The following is a 14782-nucleotide window of genomic DNA, read 5'->3' on the forward strand; positions in this document are numbered from 1 at the left end:
GTTATCAGTATGCTACATTAAAGTTGTGGATAAATGGACTGTGGGTGTTGTCAATTTTTGTAAAGCCAACCACCAACCTGCCAAATAATCATGCCAAGAGAAACAACATAAAAACAGCACAGATCAGTTGCTTCCACAAAAATAAGTTTAAAGAGTGAGCATGCACCATTTTAGAGCTCATAACAGCATCCTAAATGCTCCCATTGACTCTTTGATTAAGATTATTGAAGAGTTATAGTTGTAAATAAAAATTCACTGATTCACCAAAACATTTGACCCTTTTGCTAAGATCCACAGTTAAAACATTCCTGACTTAGAAACTGTTGCCTTCTCTCATTTTCTCATACAAGCTTTTATACTTTTCTAATGTAGGTTATTGGAGATATAGTTTTAAATGCAATTTTAAACAAACATTTTCAGTCATGAGTCAGTTAAAATAAGAGTTTTCTCTTTTTAGTGTACTTGGAGAATCGTTTGCCACCATTCTTTTTAGTTTTCAATCTGATGTAATTTAGCAGTTTCTTTGAAGAGAACATTAGATAAATCTTCATTTATTTCTATGGGATGTATAGGATATACAACAGAGGTAGATGGTCAAAACACCTCACTGGATAGCATTAATTAAAAGTCACTGTTTCGGTCAGTGACTTCAGCCCACCAAAACTACTTTGCCCTATTTAGAATATTCATCACAAGAAATTAGTACGTAATTAAGCCTTTAGTGAATTCTTAGCTGAAAGATCCTAGATAACTGTGATATTGAATTAAAAGCCCTATACAACTAACTACTCCAGTGAATATCACCCTTTGTGTATCATTAAATTAAGGTTATGAGCAAAATCTTAACAATATTTTTCTAGTTATAATATAACAATTTGAATTTTATGCATCATTAATCAGGTAAATGGTTAACATATGCCTTTCCCAGCACATTTGTGGAGGTCTCACATCCTCTCCAGTCACCACCACCTTCTAAAAGCCCCTCGACCCAGCCCTGAACCCCTCTTTTTACTGGACTCAAGTGACCAGCCCTCTCATCATCCACACAAAGACATGCTGTCTGCTGCTGGCAACACCAGAACTCTCAGCGTGTGTGCTTTCAGCGGAGAATAATAAGGAGGAAAAGCACCTCAAAATTATGACCACTGTAAAATACATTCTGAAATGATTTTTGCCTTAAAATGCCAGGCCAGGAATGTTTCTGAAATGGCACACTGCACTTACACTGAGACCAGATGGATCGGGAAAACATTCCCTGGTAAATGATCACTGACCTAGCGCTCCCCTCCCTTGGCAGATTTCATTTTACATAAATGGTTGGTTGTTTTATTTCAAATGCTGTGTTTGACCTTGTTGCTTTCTATGTTGTACAAAAAAAAAAAAAAAAAAGGTAGTAAAACCAGTTATTTTTTCATGTCCAAGAATGCATTAAATATTCTGCCAGTAACACAGTGGTTTTCTGTACAATTGACATCTCAAACTTTAAACCAGCCACCTGTGCAAGTGAAGGGAGAATAATGTAGCTCTATATAGTTTGGCACTTCTAGCACAAAATGAATCTTTATTATGTTCTGGATAAAGATAAAGTGTTGATAAGAACCAATACACTGATTAAAAGACCTGAGGCCTCATGTATAAAACTTTCTGTAGAGTTCATCCTAAAAGTGTGCGTCTTTATAAAACTAGTTTTAATATGCATACTATAATCTGCTTAACATTTCCATATGCATATTCCAATCCATGCGAAACCATGTTTAACAATATAAAAGACAAAAAGAAAATATATTTTTTGTTTGTTTGTGCATCTCTTTAGGTTTGATGGGCTTTATCTGGCAGCATACGGATTTAAACAGATTTAAACCGGCAAGTTCTAGAGAAGGTTCCTCAACTCTGGACCACGAAATATACTTTCCTGCAGAGATTAGCTCCAACCTGGGTTAAACACACCTATCTACCTAAACTTTGTAGCAATCCCAAAGACCTTATTAGCTTGTTCAGGTGTGTTTGATTAGGGTTGGAGCTAAACGTTCCAGGAAAGTGGATCTCAAGGTCCAGGGCTTGAGGATCCCTGCTCTAGACCTTGCATGTGAACTATTTTACGGGAGTTAGCGAAGAGATGAAGTAAACAGAATGATTTTAAACTCTGTGTTCTCTTTGAAATACACATTTCAATTAAATATTGCAGTCTTAATGGATGTCTGTAGGGTGCCCACATATTTAGACCTAGTTTACTTTTTATAAATCCTGATATGTGCAAGGAAAATTGCATACAGTACGTAGATTTCTTTGGGGGCATTCATTCGTGGCCTTATGGTTAGAGAGTGGGACTTGTAAGATGAAAGTTGCAGGTTCGATGCTCCGGTCCAGCAGGAACTATCTGTGGGGGGAATGAATAACCAGCGCTCTCTTCCACCTTCAATACTACAACTGAGGGGAGACCCTTGAGCAAGGCACCGAACCCCCAACGGCTCCCCGGGCACTGGAGCAATATGGCTGCCCACTGCACCGGGTGTGTTTTCACGGTGTGTGTGTGTTCACTACTGTGTGTGTGCACTTGGATGGGTTAAATGCAGAGCACAAATTCCTAGTATGGTACACGTCACTTTACTTTCACTATGCCCATTTTGTGAATATGCAACATTTTCACTGACCAAAATTCTAAACAAAATTCTAAAACTTTTTGTTTTTACCCCCATTTTTCATGAGCTGAGCTCAAAGATCTAAGACTTTTTCTATGTATACAAAAGGCCTATTTCTCTCAAATATTGTTCACAAATCTGTCTAAATCTGTTGTAGTGAGCACTTCTCCTTTGCCGAGACAATCCATCCACCTCACAGGTGTGGCATATCAAAATAATGATTAGACAGCATGCTTATTGCATGGGTGTGCCTTAGGCTGGCCACAAAAAAAAAAAAAAAAAACTCTAAAATATGCAATTTTATCACATAGCACAATGCCACAGATGTCGCAAGTTTTGATGGAGTCTGCAATTGGCATGCTGACTGCAGGAATGTCCACCAGAGCTGTTGCCCATGAAGTGAATGTTTATTTCTCTACCATAAGTCGTTTCCAAAGGTGTTTCAGAGAAATTGGCAGTACAATTGGCCTCACAACATCGACCAGCCCAGGACCTACACATCCAGCATCTTCCACTCCAAGATCATCTGAGACCAGCCAGCCGGACAGCTGCTGCAACAATCGGTTTTCATAACCAAAGAATTTCTGCAAAAACTGTCAGAAACCATCTCAGAAAAGCTCATTTGCATCCTCGTCGTCCTCAACGGGGTCTCGACCTGACAGCAGTTTGTTGTCATAACCAACTTGAGTGGGAAAATGCTCACATTCGATGGCGTCTGGCACTTTGGAGAGGTGTTTTCTCTATGGATGAATCCCGGTTTTCACTGTACAGGGCAGATGGCAGACAGCATGTATGGCGTTGTGTGGGTGAGCAGTTTGCTGGTGTCAACATTGTGGATCGAAGGGGTTATGGACAACTATAACTCAGGTGCATTTTATTGATGGCATTTTGAATGCACAGAGACACCGTGATGACATCCTGAGGCCCATTGTTGTGCCATACGTCCACGACCATCACCTCATGTTGCAGCATGATAATGCATAGTCCCTTGTTGCATTGATCTATACACAATTCCTGGAAGCTAAAAAGATCTCCGGGACTTGCATGGCCAGCATACTCACCTGACATATCATCCATTGAGCATGTTTGGGATGCTCTGGATCGGTGTATACGACAGCGCGTTCCAGTTCCTGCCAATATTCAGCCACTTCGGACAGCCATTGAAGAGGAGTGGACCAACATTCCACAGGCCACAATCAACAACCTGATCAACTCTATGCGAAGGAGATGTGTTGCACTGTGTGAGGCAAATGGTGGTCACACCAGATACTGACCAGATACCGGACCACCCAATACAGTGAAACTGCACATTTTAGAGTAGCCTTTTATAGTGTCCAGCCTAAGGCACACCTGTGCAATAATCAAAATGGATTTTTAGGGAAAAATTACACCTCTCCATAAAGACAATAAAATGCAAGTTGATGGGACCCTCAAAGTTAATGCGACACGAAGGCTGATTATAAACGGGGCAAATTGAGCAATTTTGCTGGGCAACTTTTTTGAGCAATGTTGCTTGGGCACTTTTCCATTGAGAATGGGTAACACAATTCTATCTGTATATTTTAGATCGGTCGTGATCTGAAAACAATATTGTTCCTCTGAGCTGTATTTTATATATATATATATATATATATATATATATATATATATATATATATATATATATATATATATATATATATATATATATATATATAGTTGTGATGTGGAGTACACTATTCTCTAGAATTGTTTTTATTTTTATTTTTTATCTTTTTCGGTGTGAACAGGAGTTTATACTTCAGTGATGTTCACAAACTTTGTTTACTGGCTTGTTTAATCTCTCTTTTAAGCATATGTTTCAGCAAGGCTTCTTCAAAGGTATTACCGCGGTCCCAATCTTAACAATTCAATGTTTTCACAGAGCATTACTTTCCTTAGAAGACACTTATTTGGCTAATAGAACATTAAGTGAATTAAATCTGGCATGGGGCACTTGCCTCCAGTTTCAGCAAACTAAGCCTGATGTAAACGCAGGATGAGTATTTGTCAGTTTTGACTTATGAGGTGGAGAGAGAGTGGACTTGCTGCTACTGGGCCATTTCAAACAGAAGCCTCCCTCTGAATTCCTCTTTCAATTCTATTCTATTTGCGGCTGGTGTGGGGCCAGACAGTAGATCCTTCTACACATCCTAGTCTATAACAATCCCATAAAAAAAAAAAAAAAAAAAAAATGCTCTTATCATAAACTAAAGATGTTATAAAGATTCATCAGCTCCTTGGCTTTAAAGCTGTGAAAATAACACCTGATAATTTATAGACAGGTAATGGAAGAATTAAAGAATGCATTTTTGAGCCCTGTAAGAGTACGTCCCCAAACGCACACTGCAAACTAATGTGTGTAAATCACTTTTGTATGAGAGTGCTTGTGTGACATAATGGGCAAGCCAGATGATGATTCCAAGCTTTTTTTTTTTATTTATGGGGGAAAATTACTGGCTTAAAAGACATCAGCCGCCAGAAAAATTACACCAGGAAAGCTTCCAGGATGGTCATCATCTTCGCTGAGCTAAATGACATTGGAATAAAGACCAGCGTGCTTTACATGACAAATGGTTTAAGAGTATTTCAACTTACACTCCTGATTATTACAGCACGACTGTTTCAGAGAAGCATTCCACATGTCCCACATCCCACTTGCCACTAATGGAGCAACGGCCTCGACTAACACATCACGGGTGTCTATAAAATCAACACTTTACTTCATCTTTTGTTAGTGGTGTGGGTGAAAGAACAATTGGCATTCCTCTAGCAAAAAGTCATCATAAAAGATCAGAGCTCATTCTCACAGTTTATGAAAACTGTTGCGCTCTCTTCAAATGATCACTTCTGTAGCTGCACTCAGTTCAGACTCGGATGGACAATGGTTCACAGCTTTAAGCCATGGAAAATCTGAGTGTTAGAACTGAACAAATGAGACATCTCATAAAAACGAAGGCTGCGTTTCATTGCACATCCTCTGTCCTTCACCTTACCAGACCCGTTCTTACGAGTGGTGGACAATTTGACCAAATCTGGAGCCAATTATGCATCTCACATTGATTTGACTCCTCCTTGTCTAAATATGCCACACTGAGATCAAGAGTTCTATTGACTACACAATGAAATTTAGATTTTAAGCAATGTAATTAAGATAAACTAAACCTGTATTCTGCTAAATAAATGCCATAAACCTCATGAAACTAATCAGAAATGTCAAACTTCTAATTTATTTCTATCTGTGATAAATGATGTGAATTAATATACTGTTTAAAATATTTCTTCCACATATAATAAGTATGCTTGTTCTGAGAGGAAAACTGTCATAATTTCCTGAAAAATTAAAAGAAATGTTTGTGCAGAAGCTCTGTAGTTACATGCACATACTTAGCTACATTTTCCAAGCTGATGGAACATTTCCAGATGGCTCCAGTCGTGGCAGCTAGTAACTGCTTGTTTTCAGCTTTGTTGAGCAACATGACCAGTGGCTTCAGTCCGTCGTACTGCCGCACCAAATCACGGGTATGTTTATCTTCTGCACACTAAGAAAGGAATGAAGCCACACACATACAGTACACAGATTTAGACAGCATTGAGATGTGCACCGCACTGATGATCAGAGCCAGTTAGTTTTTTCATTTCATTTTTACCTCAACCTCACTCCTTTTACACAGTGCCAAAGAAAAGTGTATTTGAGTGTGTATGGCCTTACCTTAAAGATAGCGCTGGCACAGTGCATTTGGAGCTCCTGGTTGTCACAGCTGAGGTTCTTCACCAGATCCTCAATCATGCCCTCAGTCTGTATAGAAATTCTGTAGCTCTTCTGCCAACACAAACATGCAGAATGAGTCTCTACGCTGAACACCTACTGTAAAAACCACTCTGCCTTGCCAAACAACATTGGTTGCAGAGGCATAGTGCTCATTTCATCCTTGGGTTTCTTGCTTCTGGCTTCATACAGTCACATCTTCAAACTGGTCCTTTAATAGAAACAATCTGCCAGTCATAAGTTAGGTTTCATGAACAGCGTGCTATTTTCAGTCAAGTGTCCTTGTATAGAGTGGCTTTACATGTAGCATTTGCAGCTTGCATTGTGTTTCACAATACTTGTGTATGTAAATATATTTTATAGTATTTAATGCTATTTATAATCCCATGCTGTACATTTATATATATATATATATATATATATATATATATATATATATATATATATATATATATATATATATATATATATATATATATATATTTATATATATATATATATATATATATATATATATATAAATAATTGTTATAACAATACATTTAGAATTAAAACTAAACATACCGTTCAAAAGTTAGGGATCTGTGAGATTTTTTTATTTGAACCACACTAAGAATGATTTGATCAAAAACAAATTTAAAATAACATTTAGATTTTAAGTAATTTATTGATTTGATGGCAAAGCTGAATTTTCAGCTGAAGAACTTCCACGAACCTCCAAAAACAAATTGAATATGCTGTTTTGGCGCTCAAGAAACATTTCTTATTTTATTTTTATAATTATATTATTCTAACATTAGATTATTTCTAATAAAAATATTTTTTCTAACAGTTTGTGCTGCTTAATAGCTTTGTGGCTTTTTGAATAATTTAGCGCATCTTTGCTGAATAAAAATATTATTTCTTAATTTCTTTCTACGTTTTACAATGAAACACAGTACCTCAGACTTTCTACTTCAAAATTTCATATTTAATTTACTGTGTTTCTTGCCTTTTATTTGTAATTATTTATGAAAATTACGAACACGGTCTAATGAAAATGCATATAAATAGTATGCCAAATGCAAAAATAAATTAATGCTATTGATGCACAGAAATTACTTATAATTCACACATATTTGACGTGCATATAATACGCAGTTTTTGCGTGCAAATGATATGTAATTTGTTGGCGTGCATAAGTGTATAAATAGTACACCAAATCAAAACATAAACTCGTGCTATTGATACGCACCTTCATGGGATCAGGTTGGATTTATGGACATTTATGAGGGAAAATTGCTTCAAAGTAAATTCTACACTAAACATTTTCAGTTGAGCTACGACCGAAATTTCAAATAAATATTTTAAGCATCTGCTTTTGGTCCAGTCCATAAAGTAGTACTATTTGTTTGTGAAAGGATATTCAAAATATTTGTGTTCATTTACATGTGGTCATTTTGCAGTTGCTTTTATCCAAAGCTTGGGGACTAAGCATAACAATTGGGGACTACATTCATATTCATTTTAGAATATGAATGGGGGTCTACATTCATATTCTAAAAGTGGCTCAATCTAAGAGATGAAGCAAACCTCAGAAGCGCACTCCTGCAAGGTTCCCACCACAGGGATGAGCATGTTCTTCTGTGATGACTTGAGCAACCGGGCGAGCAGGGGGATTCCCCCGGCCTGACGGATGGATTCCTTGTTCCTGGTGCTCTTGCTACAGCTCCAAAGAGCCAGAGCCCCACAGCGCGCCACATCCGCATCCCTCTCCTGCTCCGCACTCAGAGACACACTGTCAGGCACGCAGTCCAACAACTCCACCTGCCAGAAACAACTTCAGCTTTTCAAACACACTTTCCTGTGCTTGAATTTTGTAATACTGCAATAGATTTGTCACTCTGCTTCACATGATATTATTATTTTTCCGTTACTATTCAGTATTGTGCTTTTTTTGTTTTCATTTCTCTCCGCATTAAGGTAAGAGAGTCGTGTCGTGAAAACACACATTAATGTTTTATTAATAGGGTCATGGTGCACTTCACAATCTGCTGCCCTTAAGCTGCCAACAATTCATCTAAACATTCATCATCGGCCAAAGATTGGCTGTTACTTAAGAGGGCTTAAAATTCAGACTATTTCACATCAAAACCTACAAAAGATCACATCCTTCAAAGAGTACATTTCATGTTTCCCCTGCCGTCAAACCAGAAGGCCGCTCTAACATAGCATTACTTGCGCATGCTGTTCAGAGGTGGTCTGGGTTTTTAAATGTAACTAATCTATGGTAGCTACATTGAGAACGTCCGAGTCTGCCCCCGAGTAAATATACAGAGCAGAGTAACACGCAAGCCCTAATCATACCGAGCGTCACTCTGTCAATAAACACACATGCCAGGATGAGGGGGAGCACGACATCCAATCTGTGTGCTCCCTTTGATGCTGGCATAAAAAAAAAATATTGGGAGAAACAGTCTTTAAAGAGAGACTGAGGGGGGGGGGGCATAGACTGTGGGACTGTATACGTATGTTCCTTCAACATATGCAAGTTTTTCATTATGGTCACCTGTTTTGACAAACACACACAAGCACAGACTTCACATTTCTCACCAGTCTCTTGATGCCACCATACTGTCTGACCGTCTTGCGTGCCCGTCTGAATTTGGCCACATTGGCGATGGTCTCTGCAGCCAGGCATTTCAGCTCTTTGACAGGAGCGTCCAGAATGGACACCATGGTCTGTAAACCACCCAGATCAGCGATGGTTTGTCGAATCAGAGAGTTGCAACTGATCTCCCTCAAGATCTTCAGAGAACTAATCTAACAGCAAGGGAGAGTAAAGTATCCAGTTTTAAAATAACTACTTCACATATCGAATGCTGTTGCATGGTGAATTGACTGAAATGTGTTTTTATTGTATACATTTATGAACTTGTTGGAATTTTATTCTTCTCTTTGCCTGACTGTTGTCATGTAAAAAGAGCAAAATTGGTAGTGGCCTCAACACATTTCAGTTTGATATGCATTTATAATTGTATATTTTACTTGGTGCACATTTCAAGTAACACTATTTTCTTAAAGAATTTGTCACTTATAATATAACAATATAAATGTAGAAATCAACACAGTGTCTTAGTATCTTGTATTATCATGTGTGTATAAATAGCAGGTAAAAGCTATTAATTTGTGAATGTAAATACTAAAATATAAAAGCAAAAAAAATGTATTATTATATTATTGCTGAATAATTCTTTTCAGCAAGGATGCATTAAATTGATCAAAAGTGTCAGTAAAGTTAATAAAATTACAAAATCATATAAAAAAAACTGTTCTTTTAAACGTTCTGCTCATCAAAAAAGCCTTTCCACAAAAAAATTAAGAAGTACTTTTTTCATAAGAAATGTTGAGAGCACCAAATCAGCATATATCAAGGACTTCTGAAGGATCATGTGACACTGAAGACTGAAAATCAGTGCTGCCATTACAGGAATATGCTAGAAACATTTCACAATACTGCTGAATTAACCGTATTTTGTTATCAAATTATTGCAACCATTGTGAGCCTAAGAAACTTTCAAAAAGAAATGTAAACATTCCTCAGACTCAAATTTTGACCTCTGACTCAAATAATTGAGTCTGGATGCACTTACTTTACATCTGATGTCATCCGTGTCAAGCAGGTTGATGAGAACCTCCAGCCCCCCCACGTCTCTGATAGCTAGCTGACACGTCTCCTGCACCAGGTTAAAGTCTCTCAAAGCGCACAACACAATCACTGTGGCCGTCTGATTAGCCCCCTGTTCACACACACAAACACACGTGCAGCAGTTGCATTAGCAGCTCTATCACAACCCACAGAACGATGAACAAAAACAGCTGTTGCTTTATACACTACATTCACCTAAAGCATGTGAAATGACACACTGGCATTACAAAATGCCCTTGTTATTTTATACAGTGTGAAGACATGGGTGTGAAGGCTGATGTACGCAGCCACATTTGCTTCATAAAATTCTTAATTTCTCCATGAACCCCTTTTTTCCGACCCATTTGACACCCCAAAATCATCTTTACTTCAAGTCTTATTTTGTTGTCTACATTAAATGTTTGGAATTGTGACTATAAACAGGGGTGGGGAGAGATCCTTTGATACAGACTACTGCTGTGCAGCGGCCTGAAACCATAGACAATGACCTAAGTTAGCAATTAAAAGAAAACAAGCTCTGAAATGTTGGAGATGATAATGGATTGGCCTTGGAAAAAGCTCTGTTTTGACAGTTGCTATATACACACTGTTTTAGGCTGGTCGTTCCTCAGAAGTTGCCTAAACCGTGATTACAACAAACCAAACATGTGGCATTCGTTGGGCCAAGCTCCTAAACAGATATGTATCGCAGACAACTGCGGTTTTGATATCATTCACAGCATGTCCTTTATAGCTGGAATGAAATAACAGAAGGGCGAACAGATAAATAAGCAGAGGATCCAGCAAAAATATTACACTATTAATCATCTTTAATGGAGAAATGATGGCTTCTTTAGTGATTGCTGTTTGTTTAGGTCAAAACCACAGATCTAAGATCAGCTTTCCCCAGAGAAAACAGAAGTAACTCAACTTCCACTTGTGTTTTTAATGTGATGCCTTGTTTTTCTCCTTTTTTTTAATGGAGCAGCTCTGATGAATGTGAACAAAGACAGGCTCTTTTCTCCTAGGCTGGCATTGTGCTCAATGCATTAGGTCCCAAAGAAGCATGTAAGCTGCTGTAATGCTGCTCGTGCTGCAGACCTTTGAAATTTGACACTAAAGTGCAAAATTGAATAAACACTCTTTTTTGTTTTTCATAAAAGGAGCTACAGATAGGATCCAGTGATAAGGCCAGTCCACACGCTTGCTTATTAGACACATGGTACGTTCCAGTTTGCACCCATTTTATTATTATTATTTTTTTTTTATTTTTATTTTTTTTTATAAGTATAAGCAGAGCAAGTGGTCCCTTAAAAAGTAGTATACTTTGAAAGAACATACTTAAGTGGGAACTAAATGTAAAGATTTCGGGCAGAAAAATTGCAAGTTATTTGCAATTAAAGAATGACGCAAAACAGAATGGAAGAATTAAAGAATGGCTAAGAGGACAGAAAAAAAAAAGGACAAGCAATTGTTTTCATAATTATGGCCAATAAGTAATAAACGGCTAATATTAAAATATATACAATTTTATCTAGATAAATGTAAATAAATAAATTAAACGCATAAAATCAATCATCTTAAATGCTATATGAATGCTAAGTGAATTTAGGCATCAAAACAACAATTTGAGATTTGTTAAAGGTTACCACTGATCATTGTTATTGATTTATTAGTGTTTTTTTTATAATTTTAAGTTTTAGATGATAGCAAAGGTAATCTAAATTATTTATATTATTAATTGATAACAGATCTGGTGAATATGTATTGCACATCTCCAAAATAAACAGTAGCACTTGGTTGAACATGTTCTTAAAGAAGACAAAACAAGGAATGTGGATGTGAGAAGAAGAGAACTTCAGATCAAAGAGAGGAAAGCACATGATAGGAATAGAAGAATGAAGGGAAGAGCTGAAAGAAAGGGTGGGGAAATATGAAGAGAGTAATAAAAGCGATGAAGGAGACAAAGTGATAAGAAGTGAGAATAATAGTCATTGAGGCAGAGACCGAAAGACACAGAAGAAGCGAAAGTGGGAGAAAAAGGCACATGTGTTGTCCAGACTAGCAGTGAATCCACTGCACTCTTTGTCTAGCCATTCTCTCAGTCTCCAAAGCATCTGATGGGTTAGCACTGAACCTTGTAAAAACATGAAACTATATTTAGTATAGATAACACGGAGAAAGAGATCCAACATTCATATGCTTTCATTTTCTAGCAGCTTTGGTCTCAATGGGCTGTAGACATTCTTTACGAATCAGAAAACATCTGAAGGTGTTTTATAATGTCTCTGTCTCGAATCTAACAGGCCCTGACTCCCTGACTCTCAGACATGTTCAGGACAGATGCACATACAGATAAAAGCTGTGAACATGGATGACTGACTGGTTTATCATTTGATATCACTATACACCTTTAATCACATTAATGTTAGTGTATGTGCCATCTCACCTCTCACAAGTGACTGAATGCGTTTGCAAACTTACTTCGAGATTAGTGTTGTGCCATATGGTAATTTTTCTAATTGTCATATCGTCAGCCCGTGAGATCGACAATACACAATATTATCATGCATGGGTGGAGCAAGAGAATCTTTGTTCTTGTCATAGCATAACTATTTGGTGCTTTAAACAGCGCAGGTGTATGAGAGAGAGCCTATGGAATCACCAATAATCTAAAAAAAATATGCTTTATAACATAAACTAACTATAAATATAAACATACTGTATTTAAAACTGCTAGTTCATATATGGTCGCACAAACTGCATCTGCACATGGAAGTTATCAGTATAAATGTTCTGCAAGATTAGCCAATGATGAATATCGATAGAAGATTTTATTTTATAGTCCAACAGTTTAACACTAATATTGGACATAAATGAACACATTAAATATAAAGTATTCAAAACATAAGTTCAAAAATTTGCCAAAGTTCAGAAATCTTTTGAAGATATTGCTGAACATTTAACCATTGCAAAAATACATTTCTGCCTGAACTAAATGTCATCCAGTTTTTTTTTTTTGTTCTTTGTTTTTTTTAAATGAGACATCTGTTTATTATAATTTTTTTTTACCTATTTCACAATTATTTTATTCTCCAAACTGTTTTAGATAGCTCTGCTTTGCTTCTTATACTTTTCTAAAAAAAAAAAAAGTGTTGGATTGTGCTCCATTCAATCTGACACACACAGAAGGATCATGAATGCATTTCCTGCAACAAAACACAACAGCACAGATTAGAGTTCACTGGAGTGAGCCTGTTTCACGTTTTTATGGACACTACATATTTTAATGTCAGTAAACAAAAATAAAACTAAAAAATATTAGTAGTGAAATTTTTCAGTTGTACTCTAAAATAAAATTTTTATTTTTCTTAAATACTTAATTTCTGTCATTAAACTTTTAAGTAAGATTAGGCTTAAAGTAATGTCAACCGTTATTTTTTTCTCAAATATTTTGGTGGGTCGTGAAATAGATTACACTTGTCTAGGTGGGTCGTGGAATTTTGGAACCCCTGAATTACAACATCACGGCTGTGTAGGAGGAGGATCCGGGTACTGAAATGGCCAGCCTGCAGTCCAGATCTTTCACCCATAGAAAACATTTGGCACATCATAAAGAGGAAGATGCGACAAAGAAGACCTAAGACAGTTAAGCAACTAGAAGCCTGTATTAGACAAGAATGGAACTTGTCTCCTCAGTCCCCAGACGTTTGCAGACTTTTATAAAAAGAAGAGGGGATGCCAGACAATGGTGAATGTGGCCTTGTCCCAACTGACTTTGAAACTTGCAGTGCTCATTTTTAATAAATTAAATAGTCTTTTACAGTGCAAGCTATATTTCATTATACATGTAATGTACACTCACTGGCCACTTTATTATGTACACCTTGCTAGTACCGGGTTGGACCCCCTTTTGCCTTCAGAACTACCTTAATTCTTTGTGGCATAGATTCAACAAGGTGTTGGAAACATTTCTCAGAGATTTTGGTCCATATTGACATGATAGCATCACACAGTTGCTGCAGATTTGCCGGCTGCACGTCCATGATGTGAATCTCCCATTCCAACACATCCCAAAGCTGCTCTATTGGATTGAGATATGGTGACTAGGGCTGGGCGATTACCGCTAAATCGCCATCACCTGCTTTTAAATGGAGCAGCATTTAATAGACAGAGTCGTAGATCGCTGACAAGCTATGCAATATCATATTCATTATCCCAGATGAATCGCCTTCGATAATGAATGCTATATTGCGTAGCTTGTCAGCGATCTACGACTCTGTCTATTAAATGCTGCTCCATTTAAAAGCAGGTGATGGCGATTTAGCGGTAATCATGGAACCAGATTTACTGACTACATGTGCATGATCATATCGTTAATTATATCGCCCAGCCCTACTGGTGACTGTGGAGGCCATTTGAGTGTGGAGGCCAAGTGAACTCATTATGTTCAAGAAACCAGTCTGAGATGATCTAAGCTTTGTGACATGACGCTTTATCCTGCTGGAAGTAGCTATAAGGAGATGGATACACTGTAGTCATAACGGTAGCAACGGTGACTACAGAGAGGCATTTGTGGTTAAATATCACAAATATCAGGAGGAAGGAGTAAGCCTTTCTTATTGATGCTCCACTGTCGCTGCCTGGGCTTTTCGGCATCTTTTCTAAGGTGATGGTCGAGAAGTTCAG

At 37.3% G+C, this 14782-nt stretch overlaps 1 protein-coding gene across 1 annotated transcript in view; it reads right to left on the reverse strand.

The window, feature by feature from the left end:
- LOC113056105 (armadillo repeat-containing protein 4) overlaps positions 1-14782 on the reverse strand; it is a 49484-nt gene that overhangs the window by 14933 nt on the left and 19769 nt on the right. Inside the window, exons 11-15 of the mRNA XM_026222602.1 lie at positions 10059-10205; positions 9019-9228; positions 7999-8232; positions 6370-6480; positions 6045-6199 (exon numbers count right to left, since the gene is read on the reverse strand). Of these exons, the coding sequence (XP_026078387.1) occupies positions 6045-6199; positions 6370-6480; positions 7999-8232; positions 9019-9228; positions 10059-10205 (857 nt within the window). The remainder of the gene's footprint in view (positions 1-6044; positions 6200-6369; positions 6481-7998; positions 8233-9018; positions 9229-10058; positions 10206-14782) is intronic.

Source organism: Carassius auratus, chromosome 37 (assembly GCF_003368295.1).
Source record: "Carassius auratus strain Wakin chromosome 37, ASM336829v1, whole genome shotgun sequence".
NCBI classification, from domain to species: domain Eukaryota; kingdom Metazoa; phylum Chordata; class Actinopteri; order Cypriniformes; family Cyprinidae; genus Carassius; species Carassius auratus.